This window comes from Theropithecus gelada, chromosome 1, assembly GCF_003255815.1.
Source record: "Theropithecus gelada isolate Dixy chromosome 1, Tgel_1.0, whole genome shotgun sequence".
Classification (NCBI taxonomy): Eukaryota; Metazoa; Chordata; class Mammalia; order Primates; family Cercopithecidae; genus Theropithecus; species Theropithecus gelada.
The window spans coordinates 38,258,226-38,271,216 of record NC_037668.1 but is presented as its reverse complement, the minus strand read 5'-3'; the positions used below and the strand labels follow the sequence as shown (position 1 = coordinate 38,271,216).

Sequence of the window (12,991 nt, the reverse complement as noted above, 5' to 3'; positions counted from 1 at the left end):
TTTTGTATTTTTAGTAGAGACAGGGTTTCACCATGTTGGCCAGGCTGGTCTTGAACTCCTGACCTCAGGTGATGCACCCGCCTGGGCCTCCCAAAGTACTGGGTTTATAGGCATAAGCCACCGCGCCCAGCCCATTTAATTTCTATTTTGTGTATAGGTCTTATAATATGTATCAAAGTAATAGGGTAATATAATTATACATAAGATATGCACAAACATTTTAATCATAGCAGTGTATGATTAAAGTTTGAAGGCCATGGCTGGGCACAGTGACTCACACCTGTAATCCCAGCACTTTGGGAGGTCAAGGCAGGCAGACTGCTTGAGCTCAGGAATTCTGAGACCAGCTTGGGCAACATGGTGAAAACCCATCTCTATAAAAACTACAGAAATTAGCCAGGCATGGTGGCATGCGCCTGTAGTCCCAGCTACTCTAGTTTCAGCTACCTAGCTACTCCGGAGGCTGAGGTGGGAGGATCGCTTGAGCCTGGCAGGTCAAGGCTGCAGTGAACAATGATCATACGCCTGCACTCCAGCCTGAGTAACAGAAAGGGAGAAAAAAAAAAAAAAAAAACCCAAAACAAAATAAACAAGAAACCCACAAAAACTTAAAAAAATAAAATAAAACTTTGAAGGCCACTATTCTAAACCAGTAGTTCTCAATTGGGGCAATTTTGTCCCCACCCCAGTAACAAAATGTCTGAAGACATTTTGGGTTTTGAAATGGGAGAGAGGGTGTTATTCGTATCTAGTGGGTAGAGGCCTGGGATGCTGCTAAACATCCTACAATACGCAAGACAGCCCATCTCTCACAATCAATCATCCAACCAAAGTTGAGAAACCCTGCTCTAGACCAATAAAATGGGTACTATTTGAAGACCATATAATGGATTGGTGGCACTGCTGGTTGCCTCCCCAGCATCCATCCCCCTCTTCCTCTGTCTTAGCAAGATCCCTCATTTCTTTTTTTTTTTTGAGATGGAGTTTCGCTCTTGTTGCCCAGGGTGGCGCAATCTCAGCTCACTGCAACCTCTGCCTCCTGGGTTCAAGCAATTCTCCTGCCTCAGCCTCCTGAGTAGCTGGGATTACAGATATGCACCACAATGCTTGGCTAATTTTTGTATTTTTTTTTTTTTTTTTGAGACAGAGTCTCGCTCTGTCGCCCAGACTGGAGTGCAGTGGCGCAATCTCGGCTCACTGCAAGCTCCACCTCCCGGGTTCCCGCCACTCTCCTGCCTCAGCCAACCAAGTAGCTGGGACTACAGGTGCCCGCCACCACGCCTGGCTAAGTTTTTGTATTTTTAGTACAGACGGGGTTTCACTGTGTTAGCCAGGATGGTCTCGATTTCCTGACCTCGTGATCCACCGGCCTCGGCCTCCCAAAGTGCTGGTATTACAGGCGTGAGCTACCGCACCCGGCCCAATTTTTGTATTTTTAATAGAGACGGGGTTTCACCATGTTGGCCAGGTCGGTCTCAAAACTCCTGACTCAGGTGATCTGCCCACCTTGGCCTCCCAAAGTGCTGGGATTATAGGCATGAGCCACTGCACCTGGCCAAGATCCCCAATTTCTTAAGCCACACAGTGTGGACAGGATTGAACTCATGTCTAGTTTTGGCCTGACTCACTGAAGCCCGTCCATGTCATAACATCCACTTTGCCTTGTAATCTGTTTAGGGATGGGCATATGATTTCAGCCCGAGTACTCAGCATAATTTCCCTGGGAGTAATGACTGGTTTAGAGCAAGGGGTACATGTCTTAGTGCGTCCAGAATTACCCTGAAGACTTGCTCAATGGTGGGAGAAATACAAGGAGCTGCTACTGGAAGCCCTTCTGTGGCTAGCAGGGCCAGCCTTACAATGAAGCAGGTTACTGGAGGCCAAGCGGGCATGGGTGGGCCCCTCCTGGTGACACTGACGAACTGCTCAGCTAAGCCCTCTCCTTAAGCCTGCGCTCCTTCTAGAGTTCAGGTTTTTGTACCCATAATCAAGCCAGTTTGAAGTTGAATCTTCTATTACTTGCAACTGAATGCCCCCTAAACGAGCCTAGTCAAAAAAAAAATGTATACCTAAACTTTTCTTTTTTTTTTTTGAGACGGAGTCTCGCTCTGTCGCCTGGGCTGGAGTGCAGTGGCCGGATCTCAGCTCACTGCAAGCTCCGCCTCCCGGGTTCACGCCATTCTCCTGCCTCAGCCTCCCGAGTAGCTGGGACTACAGGCGCCCGCCACCTCGCCCGGCTAGTTTTTTTGTATTTTTTAGTAGAGACGGGGTTTCACCATGTTAGCCAGGATGGTCTCGATCTCTTGACCTCGCGATCCGCCCGTCTCGGCCTCCCAAAGTGCTGGGATTATAGGCTTGAGCCACCGCGCCCGGCCTACCTAAACTTTTCAAGAAAGCAGTTAAAGAGTTTTGGCCAGGCGCGGTGGCTCAACCTGTAATCCCAGCACTTTGGGAGGCCAAAACGGGCGGATCATGAGGTCAGGAGATCGAGACCATCCTGGCTAACACGGTGAAACCCCGTCTCTACAAAAAATACAAAAAACTAGCCGGGCGAGGTGGCGGGCGCCTGTAGTCCCAGCTACTCGGGAGGCTGAGGCAGGAGAATAGCGTAAAACCGGGAGGCGGAGCTTGCAGTGAGCTGAGATCCTGCCACTGCACTACAGCCTGGGCGACAGAGCCAGACCCCGTCTCAAAAAAAAAAAAAAGAGTTTTACTAATATAAATAATCTTCCAAAGGCCAGTTGGGACTTATGCTTGTCTTAACAGTTCTGAGTAAACATCCTGGACGTTAATTTAATTTTGCTCCTAAGTTAACAGTGTTCTAGTCAGTCACTGATGCCAAAGTGCAGAGAAAATTCTCTGTGGGGCCGGGCACGGTGGCTCATGCCTGTAATCCCAGCACTTTGGGAGGCCGAGGCAGGCGGATCACGAGGTTAGGAGATCGAGACCATTCTGGCTAACACGGTGAAACCCTGTCTCTACTAAAAATACAAAAAATTAGCCGGGCATGGTGGTGTGCGCCTGTAGTCCTAGCTACTCGGGAGGCTGAGGCAGGAGAATGGCATGAACCCAGGAGGTGGACCTTGCAGTGAGCTGAGATTGCGCCACTGCACTCCAGCCTGGGTGACAGAGCGAGACTCCGTCTCAAAAAAAAGTAAAAGAAATTTATTTGTGGGATATTCCATTCATAGCAAACATCTGAAGGATTTGAATCCAGTGGCAGGAAGGCTAGTAACAGTGGTTAAACTACATGTCTAAAAGTAGTCACAAGGGATACTCTTGGAAGTCTATTTGACTAATTTTCTAAAAAGAAACTACGAATTGAAGTTTTTCTGCACCTTTTACGTTTTTAACTACGTATTCCCTTTCTTTTTCTTAGATGGAGTCTTACTCTGTCATCCAGGCTGGAGTGCAGTGACGTGATCTTGGCTCACTGCAACCTCCGCCTCCCAGGTTCAAGCGATTCTCCTGCCTCAGCCTTCCAAGTAGCTGGGGTTACAGGCCTGCGCCACCATGCCCAGCTAAAATTTTTTTGTATTTTTAGTAGAGATGGGATTTCACCATGTTGCCAGGCTGGTCTTGAACTCCTGACCTCAAGAGATCCACCTGCCTCGGCCTCCTTTTAAAGTGTTAGAATTGGCCAGGCGAGGTGGCTCACGCCTGTAATTCCAGCACTTTGGGAGGCCGAGAGGGGTGGATCACGAGATCAGGAGTTCAAGACCAGCCTGGTCAAGATGGTGAAACCCCATCTCTACCAAAAATACAAAAAAAAAAAAAAAATTGCCAGGCACAGTGGCAGGCGCCTATAATCCCAGCTACTCAGGAGGCTGAGGCAGGAGAATCGCTTGAACTCGGAGGGCGGAGGTTGCAGTGAGCCAAGATCTCACCACTGCACTCCAGCCTGAGCAACAGAGTGAGACTCCATCTCAAAAAAAATAAAATAAAATAAAATAAAATAAAGTGCTGGGATCACAGGTATGAGCCACCACACCTGGTCTATGTATTCCTTTTCTTAAAAGATAAAAATAGGCTCCCCTTGAATCGCTTGAACCCGGAAGGCGGAGGTTGTTGTGAGCCGAGATCACACCACTGCACTCCAGCCTGGGCAACAAGAGCAAAACTCCGTCTCAAAAAAAAAAAAACAAAAAAAAACCCCACTCCCCTCCCCATTCCTCTATCTTCTCTCATTATTCCTTTCCAAAATTGAAGTCTTATATTTATTACATGAAGATATAGTTAACCTTCTAATCCTTTTACACCCATGCCGCCCTAGTTTAATTTTTCCCCTTGTGGCTTAGGCACCTCACCTCCAGTTGACAGCAGAGTAAAACTACAACATTACTACTATAATATATACTGGGATTTTTAAGAAGTATCTTTATGTGATCAGAAGTCATAAAATTTTAAATTATGCACACAGAATTGTGCTTTTTAACTCTGAGTTTAAACTATCAAGGAAAATTTGTAAAAACCAACTGTCTTCAACAAGAGCCTCTGTTCCCTATGCATACATGCATATCAGGCACTAAAACCAAGGTCTGTATGCTTTTTCTGATAATAATCACTACCCCGCTGATGGTAAACTGCTTGCCAGGCTCACAGCTTATCCACATTCTGCCAACAAATGATACTGCCAGACATCCTGCAATCCTAATCTTTGGAGGTTTGGTAACCGCCATTTCACCTGCTACCTCTATCGTGCTATTTGAAAAACACGAGGTGCTTTTCTGTATACACTGTAAATTTTTGTAAAGTTTTACTTGAAACCTGGCATTGGCTGGGCTCGGTGGCTCACGCCTGTAATTCCAGCACTTTGGGAGGCTGAGGTGGGCAGGTCACCTGAGGTCAGGAGTTCGAGACCAAACTGGCCAACATGGTGAAACCCAGTCTCTACTAAAAATACAAAAAATAGCAGGGCGTGGTGGTGCGTGCCTGCAATTCCAGCTATTTGGGAGGCTGAGGCACGAGAATTGCTTGAACCCAGGAGGTGGAGGTTGCAGTGATGGCACCGAGATGGCACTGCACTCCAGCCTGGGTCATAGAGAGAGACGCTTCTTCAAAAAAAAGAAGAAGAAAAAAAAAGTAACCATCACCCAATAAAGATTTAATTTGTAGGGAAAAGTACCTGAGTACACCTGGCAACAGCTGCCCATACTAGGTGGGAAAACTGAATTTTGAAAATATCTGCATTTTATTATAGTTTAATTTTTTTGTTTTGTTTTTTTTTTTTTCTTCTGAGATGGAGTCTCTCTCTCTCTGTCCCCCAGGCTGGAGTGCAGTGGAGCGATCTCGGCTCACTGCAACCTCCGCCTTCCAGGTTCAAGCGATTCTCCTACCTCAGCCTCCGAAGTAGCTGGGATTACAGGCGCGTGCCACCAAGCCCAGCTAATTTTTGTATTTTCAGTACAGATGGGGTTTTGCCATGTTGGCCAGGCTGGTCTTGAACTCCTGACCTCAGGTGATCCACCTGCCTCAGCCTCCAACAGTGCTGGGATTACAGGCGTGAGCCACCGCGCCTGTCCTAGTTTAAGATCTTAAAGAGATACCATATTCCCATCAAAATACATTTTAAAGGCTAGGATGACGAAACAAAAAAGCATGCCATAAAAATAAGACCCAAAGCAACTAATCCAGGATCAACCTCTAAATCTAAGGACAGCTTAGCCCAGCTATTTCAGGTACTGGGTAGATCTAAATGGGCACTGTGCTATGTGAAGTGCCTGCCCAGCATATGAAGGACATCACTAACACTAACAGAACCAGAACCCCCATGCTATTTGATGGGGAAATTTATACGATTTTCGTCTTCAGCAAATCAAGCCTACACACAGAAGGGCCACCTCAGAGCACTTCTGTGTTCTTCTTGACGAGGTGGTTTAAACAATAGAAAAGGAATGACAGGCCTGGGTCCAGTGGCTCGCACCTGTAATCCCAACACTTTGGGAGGCTAAGGTGGGCGGATCACCTGAGGACAGGAGTTTGAGACCAGCCTGGCCAACATGGTAAAACCCGTCTCTACTAAAAATACAAAAACTAGCCAGGCATAGTGGCATGTGCCTTTAATCCCAGCTACTAGGGAGGCTGAGGCAGGATAATTGCTTGAACCCGGAAGGTGGAGGCTGCAGTGAGCCAAGAATGTGCCACTGCACTCCAGCCTGGGTGACAGAGAATCCATCTAAAAAAAAAAAAAAAAAAAAAAAAGACAGGTTTTGTACAATAAAATGTGCTTGAGTACTTTCTTTCTTTCTTTTTTAATTTTTTTTTTAAACAATATCACCCAGATGTGAGGGTAAGATGGAAGAAAGCAGAAGACAGCAGAAACCCTAAAGGCAGTAAACATCAAATAAATAAGGTAAGCTCATGCAGAACTCACTCACCCTGAAAGACAGTTTATGAATGTGCTGTGTAGGTACCAAAAACCTTAAAAACCTTTGACTCAGCAATTGTACTTGTACTGGTTTATTTAAAGGAAATAAAGCACACATGTAGACATAAGGATGTCTAGGTATTTATAATGGCAAAAAAATTAGCAATGATAGGAGATTAGAAAGAAATTACTTAATCGACCAGGTGTGGTGGCTCATGCCTGTAATCCCAGCACTTAGGGAAGTAAGGCCCAGGTAGGCAGATAATCTGAGGTCAGGAGTAGGAGACCAGCCTGGGTAACATGGTGAAACTCCGTCTCTACTAAAAAAAATTAAAAAATTAGCCAGGCGTGGTGGCGCACACCTGTAATCCCAGCTATTCAGGAGGCTGAGGCAGGAGAATTGCTTGAACCTGGGAGGCAGAGGTTGCAGTGATCTGAGATCACACCACTGCACTCCAGCCTGGGCAACAAGAGTGAAACTCTGTATCAAAAATAAATAAATAAAAATAAAATAAAACACTTTTTCAGGCAGGGCGTGGTGGCTCACACCTGTATAATCCCAGCACTTTGGGAGGCCAAGGTGGGTGGATCACCTGAGGTCAGGAGATCGAGACCAGCCTAGCCAACATGGCAAAACCCCATCTCCACTAAAAATACAAAAATTAGCTGGGCGTAGTGGCACACACCCCAGCTACCTGGGAGGCTAAGGCACGCAAATCGAATCGCTTCAAACCAGGAGGCGGAGGTTGCAGTGAGCAGAGATTGCACCACTGCGCTCCAGCCTGGGCGACAGAGTGAGGCTCCTTCTCAAAACAAAACAAAACAAAAAAAAAAGAAAGAAACGCTTGTTCAGTATCATTAATTTGCAACAGTATTAAACTTATTTGCTGTTATAGTTTCCAATGGCTATTCAATAAACAAGAGAAATGTGACAGATTTTTAAAGTAGGGGCTCTGACTTTTCAAAGGAAGTGCACCTCGTTTTTTGGAAACACGCCAGCTTAACAACAGTGGCGTGGCAACTAGTTACTTGGAGCAAAGCAGCACATATTCCACCGAAGTAGGTGGGACCTCTGGGTGGATTCATTTTAACCATACAATACAGCCATTTTACACTCAGCTCCTTTCATGTTCTTCCCTAACAGAAAGTGAAGTAAAATATTTTAGGCTAGTGAGAGTGGATCAAAATCCAATTAGTTACTCTGAAAACATCCTTTTGGAAGCTGTCCTTTCTTTCTTGAATCTCAAACTGCTGCCAATACAGGAAGGGAAACTTGTTAAATACAATGGCTTCAGGCGATATCCTAATAAACTACCTACATCGTAATCAAGTAGGAGAACTCTGCTGGCCACTGCAGATTTACTCCATCACAAGGTAAAAGGCTGCCCTAGCAGGAGAATCTGGCAGCCAGAGGGCACAGTGAAGGGTACAGAGGGAGATTCAACAAGACAGGGTCATCCATTTCACAGTGCGCCTCAACAGAGGTTTCTCCACAATCAACTCTCCTGGCCTGGAATACAAAGAAAAAATTTAAAAGACCACCTCACTGGCCGGGCGCGGTGGCTCACGGCTGTAATCCCAGCACTTTGGGAGGCCAAGGCAGGCGGATCACGAGGTCAGAAGATCGAGACCATCCTGGCTAACACTATGAAACCCCGTCTCTACTAAAAATACAAAAAATTAGCCAGGCGTGGTGACGGGCGCCTGTAGTCCCAGCTACTCGGGAGGCTGAGGCAGGAGAATGACATGAACCCGGGAGGCGGAGCTTGCAGTGAGCCGAGATTGCGCCACTGCACTCCAGCCTGAGTGACAGAGACTCTGTCTCAAAAAAAAAAAAAAAAAACAAAAAAAAAACCACACACAACAAAACAAAAACCACCTCATTAAAAACAGTAAGTCAAAATCACTGAGCAGAAATTCTTTTTTTTTTTTTTTTTTTTTTGTTGAAATCTTCCTCTTTAGCTTAAAAAAACGTGGGAAACAAAAAAAAAAAAAAAAAATGGCCAACTTGTTTAAAATTCCCAAGAAAGACAAATTTATATAGAGTGGCTTAATTTAAGAAAGCTTCCCCCTTGTGTTACTCTGAAAGGAAGTCTCAGTCTGGCGTGGTGGCTCACGCCTGTAATCCTAGCACTTTGGGAGACCGAGGCGGGCGGATCACGAGGTCAGGAGATAGAGACCATCCTGGCTAACACGGTGAAACCCCGTCTCTACTAAAAATACAAAAGGTTAACGGGCGCCTGTAGTCCCAGCTACTCTGGAGGACTGAGGCAGGAGAATGGTGTGAACCCGGGAGGCGGAGCTTGCAGTGAGCCGAGATGGCGCCACTGCATTCCAGCCTGGGAGATGGAGTGAGACTCTGTCTCAAAAAAAAAAAAAAAAAAAAAAAAAAAAAAATTAGTCGCACGTGTTGGCGGGGGCCTGTAATCCCAGCTACTCGGGACGCTGAGGCTGGAGAATCCCTTGAACCCAGGAGGCGGAGGTTGCAGCGAGCCCAGAGATCGCACCACTGCACTCCAGCGTGTGCGACAAAAGAAGACTCCCTTTCAAACCAAACAAAACAAAGGGCCGTGCGCGGTGGCTCTCGCCTATAATCCCAGCACTTTGGGAGGCCGAGGCAGGCGGATCACCTGAGCTCAGGAGTTCGAGACCAGCCTCAACATGAAGAAACCCCGTCTCTACTAAAAATACAAAATTAGCCGGGCGTGGTGGTGCATGCCTATAATCCCAGCTACTCGGGAGGCTGAGGCAGGAGAATTGCTAGAACCTGGGAGGCGGAGGTTGCGATGAGCCAAGACCACACCATTGCGCTCCAGTCTGGGCAACAAGAGCGAAACTCCATCTCAAAACAACAACAACAACAACAACAAAAAACACAAAGGAGTCTCAATGGAGACATGGAGGGAAGGGTTGCAAGGGAATGACAGGGAAGAGATGAATGATAAACTCTTCCTATCTATGAAGACCCACCAAAGTTTTTGGTTAAAGTAACCTGGTGACTGCCCACAATACAAGCACAAAAAAGGTCAGGGACGCTTTCATCAATCATCTTCGAAGGTAAGTTTCTCAACCATTGTTGTAAGGAACATATCCAGGTAGGAATCCAGGCTGCAACTAAACTACTCAAGCCAAGATGATCATCCAGGTTAAACTATTTTATGCAAAATATCCTACACTCAAAAATTGCTGTGCCAGGCCCATGAGGTCCTCAAATTAAGACCCCAAACATCTGGAAGACTCCGAAAGGACCCCAAGCCACCGGCTGTGATAAAGGAAAAAAGAAAATTACTAATACTCAAAAACATTTTACCTTCTCGCAGGGGGGAGGAGGAGGAAGGGGAGAGGTGGTGGGGGCAGGGAGGTAAAAATCATCTCCCTTCCTAACCGCAGAACTCAACCTCCTAAAAATGCATTGTCTCCGCTGGAAAAAAGGTGCCTGATCATAGACCTAATGCAGCTTTCAAAACAAGGAACACCTTACAATTCTGCGGTCTCCGGCGTTGGAAGCGTCCACCAGCCGGCGAGAAGTGTCTCAACACACCTTCCAGACCTCATATTAGTCCGGGTCCCAGGCTTAGCCATCCCGCGTGTGGCCGCCAGCATCACCGTTCCCCAGCACCATCCAGGCCTTGCTGGCGTCCAACGTCCGCAGACCGTTTTGCCCGTCCGGATGACCTCCCGCACTGCCCTGAGGAACCTCGGGCACACCCGAGCATCAGCGATCCTGCCCCGGGCTCTGAGGCACTGCGCTTCGGGGAAGGCCCCGGGAGAAGGGGGCGGGGGAGGGGGACCGCGCCACAGCGTCCAGGCAGGACCGCCGCCGAGCAACACTCACCGACCACTGACTGTTCAGAATGGGAAAAAGCTGGGGACGCCGCGGGGACGACGGGCGGCGGGGCACAGCCGCCCTGGGGGCTGCGGTCCGGATAGGGGGTGAGGAAGGCCCGACCCCCTCCCTTGGCCCTGCCCACCAGCCCCCGACGCCGGGACTTCCTCCTCCCGGGCGCCGGCGCCGTAGCCCGGGGAGGGCCGGTAACCGCCGCGGGAGGCTGGGACCGCGCCCGGGGCGAAGGCCGAGGGGACCGTAGGCGGCGGGGCGCGCGGCTGGGCCCGGAAACTCACCCGCCGGCGAAGAGGTGAAGCAGCGTGTTCTCCTTCTGCTGGCCGCCCGTCGCCATGGCCGCGCCGGCTCCGCGGCCCGTCGCCGCCCGGTGGCGAGAGCGCGTGGCGGCTCGAGGGATGCGCGAGGTCGCGGGTCGTGTCTCCCCGCTGCCCTCAGGGGCCTGCCGGCAACGCCTCCATGCGCGCGCGGGCCCCAACGCCCGGCTCTGCTCGGCCCGCGCCCTCCGCGGCGTGGCCGCCGGCGCCTCACCGGCCTCTGAGGCGCGAGCCTGGCGGGGAGAGAGAGCCCGGCGCGCGGCCGTCACGTGGCGGGGGCCGGGCCGTGACGACACGCGGCGCGCGAGTCTGGGGCGGGGCGTGACGGGGGTGTGGGCCCAAATCTCGAGCGCCCATTGGTTAGGAAGCATATGTGGGCGGGGAGTTTGCGCAGCTCTGGGGCGGAGCCAGCCCCGAGCGGATGACTGGGGAGAGGGGCTGGCCTAGGCCGGAGCGTGGAGGCAGTGGAAACTAGCTGTGACTGCCTGGTCCTCGCTCCTCAGAGAAGCCTCGCGAGGCCCTAGGCCTTGCCTTATTTTAAAAGTTTACTTTGTGATATTTACGTGTGCAAAAGGTGTACAAATTACGTGTTACATCTCACACCTCTGTACTCACCACCCCGTTTAAGGAAAAAAAACCCAGAATCTAAAAAACCGTAACCTAAACAGCCTCAAATAATCAGTGAGGCCCTGCTCTGTGGCTCACGCCTGCAATCCCAACACTTTGGGAGGCCAAGGCGGGCGGGCGGATCGCCTGAGGCCAGGAGTTACAGACCAAGCTGGCCAAGATAGCGAAACCGTGTCTCTACTAAAAATACAAAAGTTAGCTGGAGAAGGCGAGGCGGCGCACCCCTGTCATCTCAGCTACTTGGGTAGCTGAGGCTGGATAATCGTTTGAGCCCGGGAGGCGGAGGCTGCGGTGAGCCCAGATCGTGCCACTGAACTCCAGCCTGGACGACAGAGCGAGATTCTGTCTCAAATAATTAATAATCATTATCATTATGTGTATTTTTCATCTCCTTATAAGTAGTATTATATGCTGCGCATATTTTGCAGTAGGGTTTTTGCTTCTTTTCTGATCATCTCCAGCCCAGACCTAGATATCCAAACAGCTTCTCTCAGGCTATGTCCCTGGGTCATTGTCATACTCAGCCTGACATCGTCTAATCTCCAGGTCTCCCCCAGATGGAGTCTTCCCTGGCCGCCTTTGCAGAGCAGTCTGTCACATGACTATAGAACCAGGCTTCTGCAGTTTGTTGATTTATTTAAGTTGTCCTTCCCATACAGGAATGTAAGCTTCAGGAGAGCAGGGACCTTCTTTCTTTTGTTCACGGTTGTTCCTGACATGGTACCTGCCACCTAGTAATGCCCAAGGAGCTAATGAATAAAGCTCCCAAACTGAACTTATCATTCTTCCCCTCCCCCAAACCTGCTCTGCCTCTCCTATTTCCTGTCCTGGCAGTGACACCACCGACTGTACAGGCACCAGTGCCAGAAGCTTTCCTGTTACCTTGGACTATGTCTCTCTGTTTCTCTCTCAACAGCCCACCATTCACCTGTAGAGCGTACCAACCCTTTCTCTTCCGTCTCTCAGAGCTCCAGAAAGCTGTACCTTGACCAGAACTGGCAGTTAGAAGTCCTGTGTGTAAACAGAGAGAGTTTAAGTAGGAGGGAATTGTGTGGAAACAGGCGAGCTAGCAATCCAATCTGTATTTGATTGCTGGGACTCTTTAAATAAAAACAGCTCTTAGGCGCAGTCCTCCAAAATGCAAATACAGTGATTACCATTAAACCAATTGCTCCCAGGCCTAGGAGAAGGGGAAACCATACCAGGACATGAAGTATCTGACAAAAAGAAGTAAAGAAAACCCGGCACAGCAGTTCATGCCTGTCATCCCAGCACTTTGGGAGGCTGAGAAGAGCGGATCACTTGAGTCCAGTAGCTCAAGACCAGCCCAGGTAACGGGGCAAAACCCTGTCTCTATAAAAGAAAAAAAAAAAAGTAAAAATAAATAATTTTTTATTTTTATTTTTTAAATTTTTATTTAGTTAGTTAGTTATTTAGTTATTTATTTATTTTGAGATGGAGTCTTTCTCTGTCATCCGGGCTGGAATGCAGTGGTGTGATCTCGGCTCACTGCAACCTCTGCCTCCTGGATTCAAGCGATTCTCCTGCCTTAACCTCCTGAGTAGCTGGGATTACAGGCACATGCCACCCGGCTAATTTTTGCATTTTTAGCAGAGACAGGGTTTCACCATGTTGGCCAGGCTGGTCTCAAACTCCTGACCTTGTGATCCGCCTGCCTCGGCCTCCCAAAGTGCTGGCATTACAGGCGTGAGCCACCGCGCCTGGCCTGTTTTGTTTCTTTGTTGGTTAGTTTTTTCGAGATGGAGTTTCACTCATGTTGCCCAGGCTGGAGTGCAATGGCACGATCTCAGCTCATTGTAGCCTCCACCTCCTGGGTTC

At 48.9% G+C, this 12,991-nt stretch overlaps 1 protein-coding gene across 2 annotated transcripts in view; it reads right to left on the bottom strand.

The window, feature by feature from the left end:
- The window catches only part of SLC25A33 (solute carrier family 25 member 33), a 45,058-nt gene extending 34,295 nt beyond the window's left edge, over window positions 1-10,763 (bottom strand). Inside the window, exon 1 of one of the 2 annotated variants that reach the window (XM_025365567.1) lies at window positions 10,490-10,763. In XM_025365567.1, coding sequence (XP_025221352.1) covers window positions 10,490-10,545 — 56 coding nt within the window. In that variant the 5' untranslated portion in view covers window positions 10,546-10,763. The remainder of the gene's footprint in view (window positions 1-10,489) is intronic. The other variant, XM_025365561.1, reaches the window with a different exon arrangement.
- Between the last annotated feature and the right edge of the window lie 2,228 nt (window positions 10,764-12,991).